At 38.2% G+C, this 22,918-nt stretch overlaps 1 protein-coding gene and 1 pseudogene across 1 annotated transcript; one reads left to right on the top strand and one right to left on the bottom strand.

Annotated features, from left to right (window-relative positions):
* Positions 1 to 306: 306 nt before the first annotated feature.
* On the bottom strand, positions 307 to 12,305 carry LOC110690295 (DEAD-box ATP-dependent RNA helicase 36-like). The gene is made up of 6 exons (XM_021867119.1): positions 11,452 to 12,305; positions 10,706 to 11,028; positions 3,159 to 3,362; positions 2,991 to 3,072; positions 2,816 to 2,914; positions 307 to 636 (listed from the first exon to the last, which is right to left on the bottom strand). The coding sequence occupies exons 1-6, from the start codon at positions 12,079 to 12,081 to the stop codon at positions 508 to 510; spliced, it is 1,467 nt and encodes a 488-aa protein (XP_021722811.1). The 5' UTR covers positions 12,082 to 12,305; the 3' UTR covers positions 307 to 507.
* A 632-nt stretch (positions 12,306 to 12,937) lies between these two features.
* LOC110690260 lies at positions 12,938 to 22,676 on the top strand (annotated as a pseudogene).
* Positions 22,677 to 22,918: the final 242 nt, after the last annotated feature.

Below are 22,918 nucleotides of genomic sequence, written 5' to 3'. Positions count from 1 at the left end.
CCTCCAGTCCAAATTACTCGCAACTTTAGGGCATTATTTGTGAGACATAAAATATTCCAAAGTTGCAAGTAATTTGGACCGAAGGTAGTACTTTATTCCATTGAGCTAAATGAAAGGTTGGGCTAGGGTTTTGGTTTAGGGGTGTTGTGAGTTTTCAATATGGTAGAAATGGGTTCCAATTGGGTGGGCGGAGTAACCAGGTGGTGGTCAAGTGGTTTAAGGGTTTTGCTACTCAATGGAAAATATTTCATCCTTTTCCCTTCTCTTATTTTCCTTCTTATTTTCCTTCACCTCCATAGTTTCATAGTATCCAAAACTTTGCTATTTATAAAGAACTCCATAACAATGTTAATTCACGATCCATTCTCCTAATCCAAATTACAGCTGCTGGACAAAAATGCAGCTTAGCCTTAAATGCAATTCTGTGGTCAATGTTAGTAAATAAAAAAATAAATTACAGGGTTCAAGATCTTAAAACAATTCCAATATTGTAGTTTACTAATTGAGCTACAAGACTTGTGCCCTATTTCGCTTTTGGTTTTTATCTGCTAGTTTTTGCTTCTTGCGTGCCTTCACTCTATCCTCAAAGCCATCATCTAACATCTTCATATTTGCGACCCTCCTTGCCTTGGTAACCTGCAAGACATAGAGGTTTTGCAAGAAAAAGGTGAACCCACTCCTGCCTCAAGTAAATACAGAGTATATAAAGCAGAGAGAAATCTAGCAAAGAAACAAACATAAAATCAGAATTACACGATCTGCCTAAAAAAAAATAAGATTCTTACTTGTGAGATAAAAAGTCTACATGATGTTCAGAGACAAAACCCTTGTTCTATATTTATAACTATTGTTGTTTGTGTCTAAGACATGTGCTCTACTTTTTAAGTACTTGTGGCATGCTATCATCGGCCTAAATAAGCAATGGGGATCTCCAATTGTAGATCAATAAATCATCATGACCATTGCTAAGTAGTTCACATTGAACAGAAGAAAATATATCAGAAAAGAGGCCTAAGAAATTGAGAAAGCGGTTCTTTAATCTTCTTTACTAAAGGGACACATATCAATTTTCCATTTTCTGCAAACTTCCACAACAAACAAAGGTGATCTCTTTCTCACTTTGAATTCCTTCAACTCATCCTCCGTCTCACCACCTATTTCAACCAAAAGCTCCATGGTCCATTAATTTTGTTTACAAAATGGACAAAATCAGTTGCCATATTTCTACAAACTTCCAAGATGTCCATAAGGGTGGTCTCTTATCTCAACTTCCTTTACATGGCACCAAGATCACTGTCATCCCTCATCAAATTTTATCATAATCAAAGCCCTACCTCGAGATGGTCTAAATCAACCTATGTGACTACAATTAGAGTGAAGTTAATCACCCAATGACAAAAATTGCAATTCTTGGTGGTTTCTTACCTTTTGACAAGTTAGAAGCCTACAGCTTGTAAGGTATGCAGGAGGAATTTTTTTAATTCTGAGCTATACTAAAGGCTGATTGTGAGGTTGTTGCATAGTAATGCTGTATTTTTAAAGGTGAGAGGAGCGTCGATTGCAACATCGGTGATGGGCGGCTAGTGGTTGTTTAAGAGGCGATGGATGTAGTGACAAGAGGCAGACGCCAAAGGTAGCAAGGAAGAGCTGTTTGCCAAGGATGGAAGTACAAAATTATGATATTATGATCTTTTGGAGTGCAGTTGTGTAGTATAAGAGAGTTACAAAAGGAAGAAGGAAATTTTAAAATTACAGCAGAGGATTGCTAAGAACTCCAAAAAAAGAAAAAGTGGGAAAATAGTAGAAAGAACAGCCAGTTACTAAGGGAAATAGGGGGTTTGTATTACATTACCCTTTAATGAATTTTCCCAACCAAAAAACCAATTAGATAAAATATAGAAAGAAATTAGGAGTACATTACGAATATGTTCACTTCACCTGAAGTAATTTACTCAGTTAAATCTTATTTAGTTCTAATCTGGATTGTTCTGAATTTTTTTTTATCTAGTCTGATTTTCATAAAAAATTTTGAATTATATTAGTCTGGTCTAATGTGATTTTATGTACTATACTGACAAACCTTTGACTGTTTTTTTTAAAGTAATATAATAAAAAACATTACAAAGTCAGATTCATTCCAATGTATAATTTCTATGTAATTTAAAAATCTACCCCTAACCCGGAACCTGACTCCTACTAACCCGCGACTATGGTAGGTTCTGCTTACTGAAATCTTAATTTTTTATAATTGTGCAACTAAAGATATATAGTAGTAAATAACCGATAATTAAAAGCATATTAGTCTGAGATAAGTTGAAGATGACAAATTCTAATAATCTAATTCAAGTACTCCAAATTCTTTAATCAACATAAAAGTCAAATACTGAAAGTGTATTAGTGATCCAGGGAGGACAATTGCATCCAGCCTTACCCCAACCAGTGATATATTTCACTGTTTGATATCTTCATTAGTGGATTTTGATAAACTATGCCATTATAAAAGGATGAAGCAGATTATTTATCAATTCTACATAATAATCTGAAATCCATCGGATATTTATTCCTAAAACATATCTCATTGTAGTTGTTGTGTCAAGTGGCATACATCATAGTGATTGAAAACAAGTGACTGAATACTAATACCTTGCTAATTTGCTATAATTTCATCAAACCAGTAATATATATGATGAGCAGAAAGTAATGGTGATTGATATGTGTTTAGAATGTTGGAATAGCAATTTCTTTATTTTTATGAGTGTTTTTTCTCTTATTTTCAACTATTGTAAGTCAAGGCAACACATATCAGCACTCTCACCTTGGTCATATCGGCAACCACCTCTTTTTCTTTACATTCAAACTTCTCCATTTGCTTACCCAGTGTTGCTTCTATTCCATGTAAAAGATCCACATCATTCTGCAAAAAATAATGAGCAAAAAACATGAAGCCACCAGAAAAACAACTGTTTCATCATTGCGCAGACAGAACTCACCCCTGATACAATGCTCAGCACAAGTCCCTCTCTACCAGCTCTTGCAGTACGTCCTGCACGATGAACATATTCAACAGGATCCCTGCAGTCATCACATTTTAGCATAAAGCATATACATTGTATAACTTCATTAAATAACAATTTCCAAATAGAGTGTGAGCATGTAACCTTGGTACGTCATAAAGTATGACTAGATCCACCATCGGAATATCTAGCCCACGTTCAACAACTCCTGTAGCCAGCAATATAGGAACTTTCCCAGACTTAAATCGATGAACAGAAGCTTGTCTTAAAGACTGAGGTATCATTGAGTTCAGCTCGGCAACCTTGAAGTCAAGTTCTTCCAACATCAAAGCCAATCGGTGGCATGTCCTATTTGCAAGAGCAAGATGCCTAACTTTGAGATCAACTAGTCTTTTGCAACGGAATACGTGTATTTGACAATAATATAGAAGGACGGATTGTAATTTGATTAGCTTGAGAGCTTGTAAACGTCAAACATGGCTTGAGGCCATGACTCTCCAAAGGGTCTAATACAATATTTTCTGGATATCCTCTCTCTTCCTAGACAGCAACTATTTATACTACTACTACTAAGCTAGAAGTGGCAACAATGCATTAATTGTTACAAGTACTCTCCTTGTCCTTTTTCTAATTTAGTGCATTACAAACAAACACATAAAGTAGCTGGTCTGCTCTGTTACTCAACGGTCCCCTGCTTCTCTTGTTGCTGCCAAAGGTTGTTGTTGTTGGTGTTCTGCTCCTGCTGCCCTCCTCTGGCGCCTGCTGTATGTGAGAGTCACAGGAGGTGGGAGTGGGTGTGTTGCAATACTCCCCCCAAAACAGCCACCTTGTCCTCAAGGTGGAATGTAGGAAACCGTGCCTTGATGGACTCCGCATCCTCCCAAGTTGCTTCGAAAGCAGGTAGCCCTTGCCATTGTATCAACACTTCCATCCCTTCAGTCTTCCAAAGCTTTGGTCTGCTGCTTAACACATGCTCTGGCTCCACCACGAGTTCCAATTCGGGTGTGAGTTGTGCTGGAATGTTAGGCGAGCTAGGAACAGCTCCTAGTGCAAGTTTCAGTTGGGAAACGTGAAACACCGGGTGTATTTTAAAGTCAGCCGGTAAGAGTAACTTGTATGCAACCTTGCCAACCTGTTGAACCACTTCAAACGGCCCATAAAACCGCGCGGCTAGCTTTTCAAAGGGTCTTTTTGCCACCGAACGCTGTCGATATGGCTGTAGCTTGAGAAAAACACGATCCCCAATCTGAAATTCTACCTCCCTCCTCTTCTTATCAGCATTATCCTTCATTACTTGTTGGGCCTTGATCAAATTAATTTTAAGCTCGTCCAACATAGCATCTCTTTCCTGTAAGTGCTCCTCTACCGTGCCCACCACAGTTTGTCCTAGACCCACCCTTAAGAGACGAGGTGGATCCCTCTCATAAAGGACCTTGAAAGGGGAAATGTGAGTGGATGAGTGTGTTGCCGTATTATATGAATATTCTGCCCAATGAAGCCATTTAGCCCATGACCGTGGCAGCTCACCCGCAAAACATCGTAAGTAGGTCTCCAACCTCTTGTTGACCACCTCCGATTGCCCATCCGTTTGGGGGTGGTACGAGGTGCTTCTCTTAAGGTCTGTGCCTTGCAAACGGAACAACTCCCTCCAAAATGAACTCACAAACACTCTATCACGATCCGAAACAATGCTATTCGGCACCCCATGTAATCTCACTATTTCCTTTACAAACAACTCCGCTACACTCACAGCCGTGAAGGGGTGTTTGAGTCCTAAAAAATGAGCATATTTGGACAAACGATCCACCACTACCAAGATCGTATCAATACCCCTCGATTTTGGCAATCCCTAAATGAAGTCCATCGTAATATCTCCCACACTTTCTCCGGTATGGGTAGTGGTTGTAAGAGACCCGCCGGTGACTTTTGCGAATGCTTATTGCGCTGACATACCACACACTCTCGGACCCAAGTTGCAATCTCGCGTCTCATCCCCACCCAATACCACTCTTGAAGTATGTTTTGGTTTCACCTTCGTGGCCGCCCTCCGGGGAGTCATGATAAACCCGAAACAGGGCAGATTTCACGGCTGATTTCTAGGATATAACCACGCGCCCTTTATACAGTAAGTGGCGCCCCTCCACCGTAAACCCCGGCTGCACCTCTCCCTTCTCAAATTCTGCCCGCATTCGCTACACCCAATCATCCGCGGCTATTTCCTGATCAAGAACACTCCAATCCACCCCTTGTACCGCCACTAGAGTCCCATACTCAACCTCTGTCGCATCGCCTCCCCTCCTTGACAATGCGTCTGCCACCCGATTAGCCACTCCCGGCTTATATTAAATTTCAAATTCGAACCCGATTAGCTTTCGAATCCACCGTTGATACTCCATGCCCACTTCTCTTTGTTGAGTGATAAACCTTAAACTTTGTTGATCACTTCTAATTATGAATCTCCTACCCAAAAGATAATGTTTCCATTTTTGAACGGTCAAACACACGGCCATGAGCTCTTTCTCGTAGATCGATTTGCTCCGACCACTCGGCCCTAACATCTTGCTATAGAATGCCACGGGTCTCCCTTCTTGCGTGAGTACGGCTCCCAACCCGATACCCGACGCATCGGATTCCACCACAAAGGCCCTTTTAAAATCCGGCATTATCAAAATAGGGGCGGTGGTCTTGGCGAGCTTCAATTTCATGAATGCCTGTTCTGCAGCTTCACACCACCCAAAACAATCTCTTTTGAGTTAAGAGGTTAAGGGCTGTGCAATTTGGGCATAATGGAAAATAAATTTCCTATAATACCCAGTGAGCCCAAGAAATCCCCTCAAATCTCTTAAGGATTTGGAAGTGGGCCATTTCAACATGGCTTGGATTTTATCTTGGTCCACTGAAACTCCCTCACTTGAGATGATGTGGCCCAAGTAAGCCACCACATGTTTCCCAAACTCACATTTGTTGATATTAGCAAACAATGAATGGGCCTTTGAGGACTTCAAGCACCAATTTTACATGCTCAACATGCGCACTCACATTTGGGCTATATACGAGTATATCATCAAAAAATACAAGTACAAACTTGCGTAAATACGGACGAAATACTTCATTCATTAACGATTGAAATGTAGCCGGAGCATTCGTTAACCCGAATGGCATTACTAAGAACTCGTAATGACCTTCGTGTGTTCGGAATGCCGTCTTATGGGTGTCTTCCGGCCTCACAAGGATTTGATGATAACCCGCCTTAAGGTCGAGTTTGGTGAACACATGTGCCCCGTGCAACTCATCAAGCAACTCGTCTATCACCGGAATTGGGTATTTATCGGGGACGGTCTCCTTGTTGAGGGCCCGGTAATCTACGCAAAACTGCCAAGAACCATCCTTTTTCTTCACTAGCAACACCGGGCTCGAGAATGGGCTTGTTGATGGACGAATGATGCCGGCCATTAGCATCTCTCGGATCAATTTCTCAATTTCATCCTTTTGAAATTGGGGGTATCTATATGGTAGCACGCTAACGGGATTGCTCCCCTCTTTGAGAACGATCGCGTGCTCATGACCTCGGCTCGAAGGCAACCCTTTTGGTTCACTGAAAACCCCCTCAAATTCGGTGATTACTTCCTTCAAAAATTCTGGCACACTTCCTGCCTTAATGGGCTGCTCCCCTTCCACTCTATTTAATTCAACTAACATCCCCTCTTTTTGCTTCTTAATTGTTTTGAACATGGCCTTGAGGATAATACCCGTCTTAGCCAAACTCGGGTCACCCTTCACTGTCACCATCTTACCCCCCATTGAGAAGCTCATCTCCTGCACCTTCCAATTTGTCAAGAACGAACCCAACTTCTCCAACCACTGGAATCCAAGTATGATGTCGTAATTACCCAATTGCAGAGGTAGGAATTCTTCCTCAATTTCCACCTCGTCATTGAGCTTCAATCTCACTCCTCGACACTGCCCCTTCCCCTTAATATTTTCGCCGTTTCCCAAGGACACACCAACGCCGCACTTCCCGTCACTTCCAGCCCCAACTTTAGCACCGCTTGCAACAAAATAAAATTATGAGTCGCTCCGGGATCGATCATGACTATCACGCTCTCCCCCTTTATCTCACCCTTAAGTCTCATTGTTTTGGGATTGGTCAACCCCATAATGGAATTCATAGACACGGCGGTAGGTGTCACTTCTTCGTCCTCGCCGACATTCTCCAACACTGTTAACTCCCCCTCTTCACTGTCCTTGTCTTCTTCCACCAAGAGGACGCTAAGTCCCTTCGCCGCGCATACATGGGTCGGACCCGTCCACCTTCCGTCACATCTAAACAAAGGCCTCTAGCTCTCTTCTCCTGAATTTCTCGGTCAGTTAGCCGCCGTACTTGGCCACTGAACTGGGTTGCTCCGGGGTTGTTACGGTTCTGGTAAGTGGAGGTGTTGCTACGGTTAGAGTAAGTGGAGTTTGGGTAGGAAACTAAGGCTGCAGAACTTTGTGGAGTTGGGTTGGATCGATCAGTGTTTGTGGGCTGGAATTTGTGGTCTGGTTAAGGGAATGTGGGTTGGGTTGAGAATTTTAGGTTGAGTTATGGGCTGGCCCAATTCCTAAAGTAGCAGCAGGGCTACGATTAAAATAGGAGTATTGGCTGGGTTTCGGGTACGCCCCACCCGTCTTTCTCAATCCATTAACCCGGTTTCGCTCCTCGACCCAGATCGCAAGATCCATGGCATCTTCAAGGGTTAATGGGTTGAGCATTCGGATCTCGGCCTATATGTCTTCTCTGAGTCCGTTCACGAATTGAGCCTTCATTATACTCTCTGGCACATCACTCAGGGGCGTTGCTCTTTCGATGAAGGTTCTAAGATACTCCACCACCGTCGTCACCTGAGTAACGGCCAACCACTGCTCGTGCAGGGTGCTTGTGTTGATCGGTCGAAATTGGGTCAAGACGCGCAACTTCAAGTCCTCCCAGTTGATGACGGGCCGCCGGCGGTGTTCCCACTGGTACCACCTCAAAGCATCGTCGTCCATGGCGACAACCGCCGCCTGAATCCTCTCCACCTCCGTCAACTGGTAAAATTGGAAGTATTGTTCGCCTCGGAGTATCCAACCATCAGGGTCGAATCCGTCTAACACCGGCATGTCTAACTTCCGGAACTTCCAATTTCCACGGTTCTCTTGTCGTTCGTGGTGGCAACCATAGTACCCCCCTCCGCCGCCAGCTTCCCAATTCCCAATTCAGATCCCATTGAACCCACCAGCACCGAATTGTTGTTCGTTAAAGCCACCCATGTTAAGTGGTTGCTCCACTTCCTCGTTTCCACCGTTGCTCGTTTCCACCGTTGGGTTGTTTCCCCATGGCTTTAAGAGCGTTGCGAATTTCTTCCAAGGCTTTCTCATGTCGGCTTGCCGTCTTACCCACGTGCTGGGTGAGATCCTGCCGGAATCTGTCCATCTTTCCCTCCATCGACTGCCTCACCTTGTCTAAGTTCTCGTCCTACTTCTTAAGCAACATGTGTTGGAGTGAATTTTCGCCTTCTCCGAGCTTATCGCAAATCTCTTCCACCCGTTCTCAAGCACCGCCACCCTCTCCGGCGTCACGGTCAATGGTGTCGGCGGCATGATTGCTCTGATACCAACTGCAACGGAATACGTGTATTCGACAATAATATAGAAGGACATTGTAATTTGATTAGCTTGAGAGCTTGTAAACGTCAAACATGGCTTGAGGCCATGACTCTCTAAAGGGTCTAATACAATATTTTCTGGATATCCTCTCTCTTCCTAGACAACAACTATTTATACTACTACTACTAAGCTAGAAGTGGCAACAATGCCTTAATTGTTACAAGTAATCTCCTTGTCCTTTTTCTAATTTAGTGCATTACAAACAAACACATAAAGTAGCTGGTCTGCTCTGTTACTCAACGGTCCAACGGTCCCCTGCTTCTCTGGTTGCTGCCAAAGGTTGTTGTTGTCGTGTTCTGCTCCTGCTGCCCTCCTCTGGCGCCTGTTGTATGTGAGAGTCACGGGAGGTGGGAAAGGGTGTGTTACATCTTTGAACCAAGCTAAGCTTTTAATAACAAATAATTTATTAAAAAAAGGGATCTAGAGAGGTAATCTAAAAGTTTCTGTTAAGTGAAGCATTTTTCTATAGAAAACCATATTTTTCTTGAAAAGAATAAAAAGAATAATTAAATGATGAAGATACCAGCTACCACTAATGAAAAGCATCAATATTCACTTTCATACTAGATAAATAACAAGTTCACTGTAACACTCTCTTACTGTTCATGTTATTATAAGCAAACAAATCAAGAAAATGAATTTTTGATGTAGAACCCCAAAAGATCAAATATCTTGATATGCTAAGTACTACCTCCGTTTCATAAAATCTGTAACAAACTATGTTGCACGATTCTCAAAACAAAATTTGACAAATGTAGATTATCAAAAGTAAGGGTAGGTAATTAAGGGTAAAAAAAGTGGGATGATTTGATTAAACCACCCAATGACATCCAGAACCTCTGGCCCCACCAACCACCCACCATAATGTCCACCCAGCACCTAAAATGACCACCCTACCATCGCCAACATCCACATACTCCACCAGCAGCAGGACCATTCGACCACACAACCACCTTTGCCACCCTATACCCACCCTCTCACCACCACAAGATCCGAAACCCCCACGCACCCTAACCACCGTATACCCACCCTACCCAATTCACAATCACCAAAAACCTACCGTTTAACGAACTTCTCACGGACCACCACCAAGAACTGAAACCCAAATGCACCATAACCACAAAAAAAAAAAACCCAGCCTACCTCACCACCACCATCAAGAATCGACACCCACCTCGCCACCATCAAGAATCGAAACCCCACCTCGCCACCACGATCTGAAATGCACCTCCTAAAACACCACGATCTGAAATGCGCTACCACGAGAGAAAAGAAAAGAGGGAGAAGAGATGGTGCGGTGGATTTGAGTGGTGGTGGTGGGTGCGGTGGATCTGAGTGGTGGTGGTGCGTGTTAGGAATTAGCTTGGTTACAACACTATTAATGGCAGAAATTAAGATGAAGAAGATGATTAAAGCATTAAGATGAGAATAACAACTAAATTGGATGATAATTCCACTTTCGACAGGTGGATTCTCTCCTAATATGAGCTTTCGAGAGGCTCACTCTCTCCCAATAACAATCCTCAATAATATTGAACATAATGATTATTCCTCCTAATATAAATAGAAAAACCCTCTTAACAAACTCTAGCTTATTCCCCAAGTCACTAATAATAGACTATGACAAATATGCTCTTCCCCAATATTGATTCTTTGCAGTGAGAGAAGAGAGGATATGAGTGGTGCTGGTGGTGGTTGAGAGGGAGGAGAAAGAAAAATTGGTGGTGGATATGGTTGTGAAGGAGGAGAGAGAATGTAGGTTAGGGTTTTAATTATGGTTTAATTAATTTGAGTTAAAGAGTTAATATGTTATTTACTGAAGTTAAGTAAAATTTAGTAAGAGTATGATGTTAATTTTACACAAAAAATTTACTAAAAGAGGAAACTTTCGATTTATTGAACATAATGCGTAGTTTCCTTTTTGGGAAATTGTTACAAAATTTATGAAACGGAGGTAGTACGTAATAAATGTATCATAACATTACTAAATGAACTTAGTTACATACCTATATTCAGAGAAGAATATAATGACTGAGCGAACACTCATATCTTCCATCTTTGATAAAATATATCGAAGATATACATCCTTGACATGTTCAGGAACAGTAATATATTGTTGTCGAAGAGACTCCACAGTGTGAAGGCCTTCATGTGCCTCAAAGAAGAATGCCTTGTTAGAAGATAACTCAAGCAATGCCGTTAGATCATCGGTCATTGTTGCAGAAAATAATAAAGTTTGCCGTTTTTTAGGCAAGCACTTAAATATAACTCTTAGCTCCTCCTCAAACCCAACATCAAGAACTCTATCTGCTTCGTCCAACACAAGAAACTGCGAAAACCATTCAAAATTTTTTTCCCATAAGCCAGATTATAAGTACAAATGGCCAATCCCTCAACAATCATCCATAGTTTAGGACAAGGAAAACTACATTACATTCCAATTTTATACCTAAGTAATTACACTAACAAATTTTGTATCTAAAGTGCTACCAAAACAAGAGATCATCAAACACAATTTATCAAACATTAAAAATAATGTCAGATATCTTTGAAAAACTCGCGGACAAAAGTGCGCAAATGAATTGTCACCCAAAAAACACGGGTATTACACATATTCTGTTTTCCTACCATAGCTAAAAATAAAAAGCATAAACAATATCTGTTTATCATAATGTCATATTATTTTACCCTTGCCCACCAGGACATAATTACCATACATCTAACAAGCAAAACATAGAGTAATAACCATTACCTTTGTTCTGGAAAAGACTGGGGGTACATCTGGGTTATCTTCAAGCAAAACTTTAATCCTTCCCGGAGTAGTAATAACCACATGAGGCCTTTGCATCAGCGCCTTCGACTGGGTGATCATATCCATGCCGCCAATGATGACAGCACAACGGATATGCAAGGATGAGCCAAGGGCACGAAACTGCTCAGCCAACTGAAATGCCAATTCCCGAGTGGGGGTGACAACAAGGGCAAAAACCCCATATGGGTCTTCTGCTAATCGATGAAGGATAGGCAAGGCAAATGTAGCGGTTTTTCCAGTCCCCGTCTTTGCAATACCTAAAACATCATTTCCCGCGAGAATCTTAGGAATGCAATATCGTTGCACTTCAGTTGGTTTCTTCATTCCGAGTTCTGAACAGGTTTTAATACCCCACTCTGAAAGTCCTAAATCAGCAAAAGTAGAAGTAGAAGATGTTTCATTCTTACAATCCGGCGTCTGCTTTTCGATTTGTTGATGCTGTTCATTGGGTATTTGGGAGTTTTGTATAGGGATATCAGTGTGTGATTTTTGAGGTTTTTTGGAAAAACTCTTGTTTTTCTTTGAAAATAATGGGAAGTTGATATCAAGGTCCAGAGAAGTTGAATTCATACTTCAATCTAATGAGAAAAAAATTTTAGGATTTCAATTTGGTGAAGAACTTGGAATCTCTGGTTCTAACGAGAGAAAAAAGAGATGCGATTGAGAAAAGTAGAATGAGGATAGAAGGAGAAGGGAGGCATTGGCTTTTTAAATTTAAGAGTAAAAAAAATTAAAAAAAATTGTAATCCAAAAACCCTAAAATACGTACGACCTCCGTTACAGGTGAAGTGCAACGATTTGATATAAAGCAGAGCGAGAAAATGTCTAATCGTTGCACATAAAACGGACGTAATAGTATGAGTAGTCTATTTACTGTTCAAAGGAGCGTACTGTAGCTTATGAACAGTATCTTCCCGATACTACCCTCGGTATTTTTTTTCCCCGACCTTTATTGCTTTACTTGCCCTTTTCCTGCTTTTGCTCACCATCACTCTTTCTCTTTCAGCCATTATTTTCTCTTGAGAATTTCAGCTGAAATTGGACTGAAATTCGGCTATTGCAGAATGATCATCTACGTTTCTAGGGTTTTTTATTTATTTATTTATTTGTTTGTGATTGAAGTATTGAGTTTGGTGGTTTCTGGCTTCCGTACCTACTCGCTAACTGGGTTTATGGTGATTGATTTGGCGGGGTGGGTAATTTGCCTTTTTTTTACTTTGAGGTTTTACAGTTCGGTTTTGCTTGGTTGGTTAACTTTACCGAGGCATTTGGCTAGATTTGTGATTAGCTCTATGACATGTTCTCATACATTGAAATTCAGCTCAGTTCAGCTCGCAATTTCCTTCTAAAATAGGCCTTAATAATAACTTACTTTTTGCGATTTGTTAGTTTGTTGCGTTTATAAGCTTTGCCGTGGCGTTTGGCTATGGAGTTTCGTTCTCTTCGGAACCCTATCTCCAATTCAGGTACAATATTTTAACTTTTTTATTTGATGTATTTTTGAGTATTTTTTGCAGTTTTTTCCTTTGATCGATTAAGTTCGATTTGTTGGGGTTTAAGGCATATGATTTTCTGGATCATCTTGATTTGATCTAAGAATAATTTTGGTTATTTGTTTGGTATTACAATGTTTGTAATTTTTAGGGAAATTGATTCAGGCTAATACGAAATCATTGGAAGATCCGAAGGAAGTGACCAACAAAGTGTTCTTTGATGTTGAAATTGATGGTAAACCAGCTGGTAATTTCTCATCTCATTGGTATTATGTTTTTTTTTTCTGATTTACTTGATTTGCTTTAATTATTTTAGAAAGTTCGTTTTAAATTTTTTGTTCAATTTTATGTTTCTGGGGTTTTCTGTTTTTTTTTTTTTTCGGGATTGAAGTTTTGGGTATTTTGTTTATAATCTGATTGATCAATAAAGGGGTGTTTTGATAATTGATTGGAATTAGGGTTTTTTATTGTTAAATTGGGAATTTTGTAATTCACTTGTATAAAGTTTTGAACTTTTATTGAATTTTGAATTGAAAGGGGAAGTGTTAGTTTGTGGGGTTTACTGGGAATGTGTGAAATTTGTCAAATTATGATAAAATCTGGTGTTGGGAATTTAAAGTTTTAAGCTTTCATCAATGGGACATGATGATTCTTTGTTTATTGATTGATACTGCATATCAGGTTTCTGCTCTTTCTTCTCTCATTGTCTGTTTTTGCTAGATTTAGGGTTTTGATTGAATTTGTGGTTGTTGAATTGGGGGAATTGTGGCGTTGAATGCTGAGATTCATCGAATTAAAGGTTGATTACTTGAAGAGAAGTGCCTAAGTTGCAGTGATTGGCTCAAAAAAGGGTGAGTAATTTTCTTCAATTTTGGTTTGTGATGCCACTGAATTTGATTTTATGCCGAATTTTGATTGACTTATTGCCAATTTTGCCTTAATTTTGCTGGATCTATGTTTACTTGGAACTTTGAAATGTAGGTAGTTTCTACTTGCAAATACAGTAGAAAGACTAAATAGGTAGAAAAACAATGAATTATACTTTTTTTATTTTGTAGATTGAATGCATGTTATGAATAAGTGTCGTTGAGTTTTAAGGTTCTGTTGATATCGTCGAAGTTATTTTTGACTATGTGTATGTGATGCTAATTTATTTGAGGTTGAATGCATAGGTGGATCAGCATTTTTAGGTTGGGTAGGGCGTAAAGCCGTAAACTATAGAGCTTTTTCAAAGAATTAGGAGAAGAAAATTCCTGAAGAGAAATAGGGGAAAAAAGCCAAAGTAACTATTAATTAATATGAAAATGTATTCTATTTATCACATTAAAAAATATTTTCCAAAAAAATCCGTAAAGCTCTGAAATTAGTGTCAATAGAAGCAAATCGAGTAAAGCTACCACTATTAAGATTTGAATTATTGCATCAAACAAGAATCAAGTATGCTAACCCATTTTTTCTGTAAAACGACACATTCAATACTTTTTATAGATGTTCTGGGCAATGAGGCGAGTTGTGGCCTGGATTAGCCCGCTCCTAGATTTGCCCGTGGTTGAATGGTGAAAGACAATGTATTTTGATTCTAATCAAAGCCATTGTATCTTGCATTTTGTCTCTTTTTTTCCCTTTTCTTTTTTACATTGCAATTTGAGTGCTTATTTAGTTATTCTTATGTAATGCAGGTGAAAGGGCTTTCAATTGAGGAACTTTCCGCTCGTAATGATTTAGTCCTTGCTTAGCCTGATAGAATTCAGTCCATACCAGATGGAACCCCTGCAGCTAAAAAGAATGGGGGTTGAACATCTGGTTGGACTTCTTCAGCTACTCGCCAAGAGATAAAATTTGATTCAGGTGTGTGTTTGAATTTATTTGCGCTGCATTTTGGAAAGTAATCCTACGTTTGTTAGTGTTAGGGTTGACGCTTGAAAGTACTTATGGGACTAATATAATTTATTGCGTTTTTTTTTCTATAAATGGTAGATGGGAGATTTGATGATGAGTAACTACGGGAGACTGAACAGTCCAGCCAATTTAAGCAAGAGTATGAAATGAGAAAAATCAAGCAGGTGAATTTGCACAAAGCTCCCATTTCTAACTCTAAACTTTCAGTTGGAATTTGTGTTCTTTCTTGCATGTCCATGTGTTTTAATCCTTACTATATGGAAATATTCTTATATTGTTAGGATCTAGGTCTGGATGTGATAGCAGAAGGTTTGGACACTTTGAAAAACATGGCACACGATATGAACGAGGTTTTCCATCTTTTGTATCCTTCCTTTGATAAATTTAAAATAAGTATTCTGTTTTGATTTTGATGTCATCCTGTGCTTTTTGGATGATAGTTTACTTTTTGCGATTTGTTAGTTTGTTGGGTTTATAAACAATAATCTTGGGTTTGCGATTTCAGTTTTGTTTGATCTACGGTTGTCTTTGATTATCAGGTTTAATGTTCTGCGTTTTGCTGGAGGCTGCTGTTGCTTTGGCTGGGGGCATAGAAGAAGTCATTCGGAGGAAAATGTTTGAATTGAGTCGTAAATTGAGAAATTTGATGGTTACTGAAGCAAACGATGATGGGTTAGTGGCTGAGATTGCAGTTGAGAAAGCTGTGGTTAATGGGGATGTTTTGGTAATAGAGAATTGTGAGAGTGAAGATTTCTATGACCGGAAGAAATCTATGAGTTTTTCAGCTTCTGCTGATAGCGAGGATTTTGGTTGTGAGAGGTCGGCTAGGGTAATACTCCCATGGGAGGAGAGTTTTATGATGTTTGGGAAGGTAAATTTTTATTTTTTTGAATATTTTCATCAAATTATTTGGTTTTGGTACTTGATTCTGTTTTATTGGGCATGTTGTGGTGTAGTACTATAGAATTAGCATCATCTTATGACACTACTTTGTTTAGTTTAGTAATGCAAAGGTAGAGAAGGGAGAAATGATAAAATGGGGTGTAAAGATTGGTCCCACTGGTTTGCTTTTGGTGAATTTAGAAATGTAAACAGTTGCATCTCTTCAAGATGCAACTTAACAGCTTTAGTCAAGAAAATATTGTTGTGAAGGCACAGTGGCTTACTTGGTCATGTGATTTGTGTTCCCTCAATTATTTGCAGCGTCCACTAACACCTAATCTCTTTTTGTTGCCAGCCTGCTCTGCAACTTTCTACTAGCAGAGAGAGGAATGCGTTCAGCCAATTGCTCTCCAATTTCGTACCCAATGCAGCCACAACAATTGATGTACAATAGAAAGGAGATGAATAACCATGACAACTCAGTGTACTCGGCGATTTGATCATGATTCTTTCTAATGTTGCTCTGCCACCTCGGTAATTTTTCATGTTATTGTTTATATCAGTGATGCTTTTGCAAGTACTTTTTTGATGCTTTGAAAATGACGCAAATTGCAAATTAGGCTTTAGCTTTAAGGGTCAATTAGGACTAGATGTATCACGGTTTATTTTTTCTTGTTTAAAAGGAATTTTTGATTGTTACAACAATTAAAACTCTGAATTTAGGAATGTTTATTATAGTTGTTTTGCTGCTAATGTGCCATGAGCTGTTATTGTCAATATCTGTGTATTATACAATTTAATATCAAATTCAGATGTATCAGGTTTTGACGTGTTCATATAATATTATTTGATTAGATAGAAATTGCTAGACGACTAGCGGATCAATAATTATTTAGCTTTTGATTGGACTATTATCATTGTGTTAAGTTGTGAAATTGGAACTATTAACTCTTGTTTTAAATGCTTTGTTCTTGTATACCTTTATTCAGGAAAGTGAGTGATTTTGTCTGTTCAATTAAATGTTACTGAATTGTTGTATTATTCTTGTTGATTGCCATATTCCTAGCATGAAGTGACCACATAAAGAGCAAGTTTGTGCAGGGAAAATGGGAAATCAACCCCCAAAGTCCCAATACATATCTATATTATATAAGCTTCTTCCTTTTTCTTTTATTCTGACCTTTGTGTGCCTAAAAAACTTGTAGACTGATCCTGAACTGCTCAAGCCATATCTGGAAATGATCTAAATTGACTAGAGGAGATTTTTGCTGCAACTCCATCATCAAAAGACAGCATTGAGGCAAAAAGAAGATGAGGAACTTGTAAGTATCCTCTCTTTGTAGCTATCTTCAACTATAATGTCAATTCATGTGAGAGACAGAGCATCTATTCCTGTAATTCATCATTTGGTGTTCTTTTGGTAAAAACAAATAATGGATCATTGCTCCTTGCTGCCTGGATGTATAAATTTGTCTTGATATTACTCTGTTTGGAATTACAGTCAAGTATATTATTTTGGGGTGCTAAGAAAGATATGTCACATGCCCTAAAATAGAATAAGACTGGTTAGATTTCCAATGTCGACTTCAAATGAACTTTAATGGTGTTTGAACTTCAAATGGCAATTTTTAAATATGAAGGTTTAGGACTTTGATTATGCAATATTTAGCATTTGCTTGACTTTAATTATGCAATAGACGAATGGTATTTCTAAGAAGATTATATGCTTCAAAGTGCAACACCAGAAACAGGTTCATCTAAAAATATACAGATTTAACTTTCAGAAAGTGCATAAGCCAAAATGCAGGATTGCATTAAAACAACATCCAATACTGCAGTCAACAATAACACCTAATCTTTCTCCGAATTCAGTCATCAAAATCTATGTATACAAACAGCATCACCTAAATCATAGGTCTATTTCCCCTGTTCAGTAGTTGCTAGAAACTAAAATTGTGCAGTTATCAAAGGGTTTAAACATCCAAGAAACTTGAGCAAACTTTTCAGCAGCATTCATCTTGTGTGTGCTTCACTTTCTTATTTTAAGTATGTTTTGCATTGATTTTCAAAGGTCGTACATTGTTACGGAGAAAGTTTGCTTTCATAATAAAACAATAAGGCAATCAATCTGATATGGCTGGTGTTGATTTTAGTTAGCTTAGGTTACGTGATTATTATAGCACCTTTGATGATTCGCCATTGCAACTCCACACAACTTAAGCAATGTTTCTAAGGGAATTCTAACTGGTTCTCTCATGGTATCATCTCATCATAAAAAGTTGGTATTAGGGTGTCAGTTATTAATTTATGGTAGGATTTACTCATTCAAGTTGATACCATATAATCTTTTTTCCAAGCTTACTTATCTTGTCTTCCTAAATTTGCTAGCTTGTACAAATCCCTGTTTTCAATAATTCTTATCAACGGCTCGATCTTTTCCCTGTGATTTCTATGTTGATTGTGGGTGTGTGAGTCCAGAGTATGAGTCCATTACAGTTCCTTGCCATGAGAATTGCTACCAACTCATGTTTGTTTAGAATTTGCATAATTGAAATAGTTGTCACCAATTAGTATTTGATGTTCATTTAATGAGAGTTAGAGGTAGTATCCATTTATTTGATTGCATGTTTTAATAATCTTGATTATTTGTAATTAGGTTAATGTTCATCAGTAATTTATTTTCCAGTAATATGATTCTTCTAAGTTGGATTATTGTACTGATGATCAAACTGATTTTATTTCAATAAGTTAAGACCACCTGCAAAGTAAATCAAACGAAAATTCTCCGTTTTTGTAACAACTACTATGATTTATTTTATTTTATGACTGATTCAGTATTTGGTGTTGTACAGATGTGTCAACTACTATGATTGTTCAGATAGGGCCAGTGGTTGATTTTTTTATTGCTAATCAGAATGTTAGCTAGGGATCCCTATTCCATTGACTGGAATAAGGTATCGACCTTTTCTGTGCTGCAAGCAGTTTGTAAAAATGTTTGATTCAAAGTATGCTAAAATAGCGGTTGGTCTTCTAATAAAGAGTCAGCTTATATAAAATAATACTACATCAGTACAGTCCATCATATAATTTAAGGTTGTTAACTTAATCTGGGGATAAACAATTACAGAGTTTTTAGTTTAAATAAACATATTAGATCATAAGTGAGGTTATAAAAGTGGGGGTAAAGAGAGATGCAAGAGAGAGAGAGAGAGAGAGAGAGAGAGAGAGAGAGAGAGAGAGAGAGAGATCATGTAAGAACGGACTTTTTAGAAGTGTTAGAATTGGAAGCTAGCAGGAGAGGTAGGGTAAGGAGAAAGCAGGTTGTAAAATCAAATTTCTGGGTTGATTTTTATTAGGAAAAATGGAAAACAATAATCCCACCTTTACCATTTTTGCTCAAAACAATCCCACCTTTGACTAATCTGGAAACAATCCTACCTTTAATACTCATCTGCTTAAAATAGTCCCTTTTACCCTTAACCTGTTCAACAGGTTATTTTATTTAATTTTATTTTTAACTTTTGAAATTTCTCTTCCCACTTCTTTCTTAACCACCATTATCACCACCAACCACCACCCTGACCCCCACCACCCCCTTTCATCTGACCTCAACACCACACCATGACCCCCTCACTTGATCCCAGCCAGGCCGGGCAGCCCTCTCTGAAAACGCTATCCCGATTCCTGAAAACACCAAACCCCACCCCCTCTCACCTGACCCAGCAAAATGAAAATGAGACGCCATTGTTGAGAGCTTCAAAGGAGGGGAAAGAGAGAGAGAGAGCAGTTTGAGAGATGGGAAAGGTGAATTGATTAATTTTCGATTCTTAATCTTAGTTACTGTTGTTTGAATTTGATACTAGTATTTAATATTACGAATTGAAAATTGTTGGTGTTAATGAGATATGTTCCAAGTTTCTAATTGTTAATTACATATGCCCAATTGTTGCTAATCTGAAGTTTTAGTTGTAAAAAGGAAAATCTTGGTTTTTGTGGAATCTACTCAATTTACAGTAGAATTTCGGTGATGAAATCACATTTCAATTTTTTTTTTTTTTTTGGAAATTATAGAAAAGATGAAGGAATGGACAACAGATTAAATTTGTTGAAAAAAAACAAAGGACAATAGATTAATACTAGTATATTTTTGGATTTCAAATTCTGCTCTAAACATATTGTATCGAACAAGATTGGGGATGAGCATTATCGTACTCAGTCACCCTTCGTTTGCCTTACCTACTGACGGGGAAATGGTTGGTGTTTGAATTTTGGTGATTGGTCAGTCTGGGAGTGACGGGGAAGGTGAGTTGATTCCGGCAGGGAAGGTTTCAGGTGGGTGTTTCGACAGGGGTAAAGGGGTTGGTTTTTTTATTTATTTTATTTTATTTATAAATAGTTATATATTTGTTTTATTTTTTATTTTAACATAAGACCAATAAAAAGGTAACACGTGGCAAGTCACCTCCCAAACAAGTTATCAATTTCACAAACCGGATGAGAATCAAAGGTGGGATTATTTCCAGATTTCAAAGAGGTGGGATTGTTTTGAGCAAAAATGGCAAAGGTGGGATTATTAGTTTCCATTTTTCCTTTTTATTATTCTAAAATTTGTTTTTATTTTCAAATGTAATTGTTGCAATTGCTTTTATGATCATGTTTTGGTGTAGTTTTTGGATTATTTTGGACTGATTTGGATATGATCGTTGATAATTGAAGTTGGTAATATTTTTATTTTGATTTTCCAGGTTGACTTTGATCATTGATAATTGAAGTTGTTCGTTCTCCATCAGTGAAACTGGATCTCTTCCGCTCATTTCCAACTTTCTCTCCTGTTCTCCTCCTCTCACTTTCACTTTATTGACATACTCCATTCAAGCATACTCGGAGTTTTCCAAGCGGCTTATCCGCTTATGTTCTTTCTCCTCCATTGAGATCCAAGGCCACTTTCATCATGCCCTACAATAATAATCTTTTTTCCTTTACTTTCTTCTTTGAGAAATTGAGCTGAAATTTGTTCTCGTAAAATTGTTATTTCGATGTTTATTGCTTTGTACTTGAAGACTCCTTAGGCTATCTCTAACTGGTATAAAATTTAAGGAGAGATTTCACTCACTCAAGTAGGCGTTTGCATAATATATTGCTTTGCCCTGCATTTCTACTTTCTTATCTGACGTTTTTTTCTTTGTAGTTTAGGGTTAGTTGGAAGAGAGAAAAAGGGAAGGAGGGAGAGAGCAAGTGCGTTCTGGCTATGAGTAGTGATAAAGTAGGGTTTATCTGTGATTGGTAGTTGATTAGTATATTGTTGCTTATTACTGCAAGAATCCTGGCTTAGTAAATTATGATGTCTCTTATGCTTATGTTTTTTTATCAGATTTGTCATAATTATTATCTTCTGCTTTTGATTTTGCTGTTTTCCTTTTGATTTTGTGTATAATTATTCCCAGGTATCGCAGATTTGACCTTTGCAATCAGTAAAGATGGCGTCATTTGGGATGGATGATAGAAAAAGTAAGTGGATACTTCTTTTTTTGGATATAAATTGCTGTTAATATTTATACTCTAAGAATTTTAAATTGATGTTACTGAATTAGTTTTAGCTATTATATTTAAATCATGTTTATGCAAATTGGGATGGTGCTGAGATTGTGAATTAGATTAATGGCGGATTGGTGTTAATTGAGTTTGAGTACAACTCAAATTGCTATTAATTGAGTTGATTGTTGCTATTGTTTTATATCATGCTTATGTGATTTGGTATGCTGCTAAGATTTTGAATTCAATATTGCGGTGGATCGTGGCAGTGAATTGTGGCAATGAATTGGGTGTGACTATCACTCTAATTGCTGTTTTTTGAGTTGATTTCAAATCATGCTTGTGTGATTTCGGATGCCCGATAACTTGGTGGATCATGGTGGTAAATTGGGTTTGAGTTTCTGGATTTTTGCCATAGTTCCTTCTCACAAATGGAGAATTAAGGGCCATATTAGGAGGAACTGAGGAAGGGATTGTTGTTTGCAACTCTTTATTAACTGCTTGCTGCTGTTATGTAAATTTAACTTGGGACAGGAATTTGTTTTGGAAAGGACTGCAGATCTTTGGGTCAAACCTGTTGATCTCTTTGCTGATTATGATCTAAATTGTCTAAGCAAGACTATAGGTTTGTGTTCAAAATCCAAACTTGGGGACAACAGTCCTAACCAAGTGATAAATTTACAAATCATGTGTTTTCAATTAAGACTTTAGAATGACAATTCCATGGGGAGGGATATCATAGAACTGAGCTTTTTACTACTTGGTGCTATGTATCAATTGGCCGTGCACTTATCTTCCTGTATATTTTGGAGATGCTAGAAGTCGTGAGGTACAACAAATTTCCAAGCTATTCAAGCTTGTTGCATAATCTCATTTTAAAAACTATAATATTTTGTGTTTAGGTACTTCATAAGGTTGGGGCTGAAAGAGCTTGTGCTGCAGCAATAACATTGGACACACCTGGACTCCTGGTGCAAATTATAGAACTGTTTAGGCTTTGAGCAAGCACAACCCTTGACCAATGATCTGCCAGTCTGCCACTGTTAAGCTTGACCAATTTCACCAGGTGGACTTGTTTGCTTATCTCTTATTTACTTGGACTTTATGGAACTCAAATTATGAGCTCTTTATATTATATTTTGTCCATAAGAACAGCTGGAATTGTTTTTGTATACTAATATTTGGCTTTGATTTCTATGGAAGTTAATTCTATATACAAGGAATTAGGTTCTGATTTTTTAATAGACTAGGGTGGCCCCGACATGGCTAGCCAATGCGGAGAAGTTATCAAGGCTTGTCTTTGTACTTAAGATTTTAGCTTGTACATAGTTATGATTAGTAAGCATTTTGCACGTAAAATGTCTTATGCAATCTTTAAATACCTTGAAACTGGTAAGAATTAATACAATGAACCTTTAGAAAGAGTAATAATCGACTATTAAGTTCAAAATCATATATCCTTAACCTTTTCTTATGTATTTTAAAGAGTAAAAAATAGCATTTACATGCTTTTCTTATAGTCTAGATGATTCTCTAGAATATTTGATACATATTACAAGCTGAAAAACAAAGAGAAACAAACAGAGGAATAATGAAATTTT

Source organism: Chenopodium quinoa, unplaced genomic scaffold, assembly GCF_001683475.1.
Source record: "Chenopodium quinoa cultivar QQ74 unplaced genomic scaffold, ASM168347v1, whole genome shotgun sequence".
Classification (NCBI taxonomy): Eukaryota; Viridiplantae; Streptophyta; class Magnoliopsida; order Caryophyllales; family Amaranthaceae; genus Chenopodium; species Chenopodium quinoa.
The sequence above is the reverse complement of the archived record's forward strand: the minus strand, read 5'-3'. Positions and strand labels throughout refer to the sequence as shown.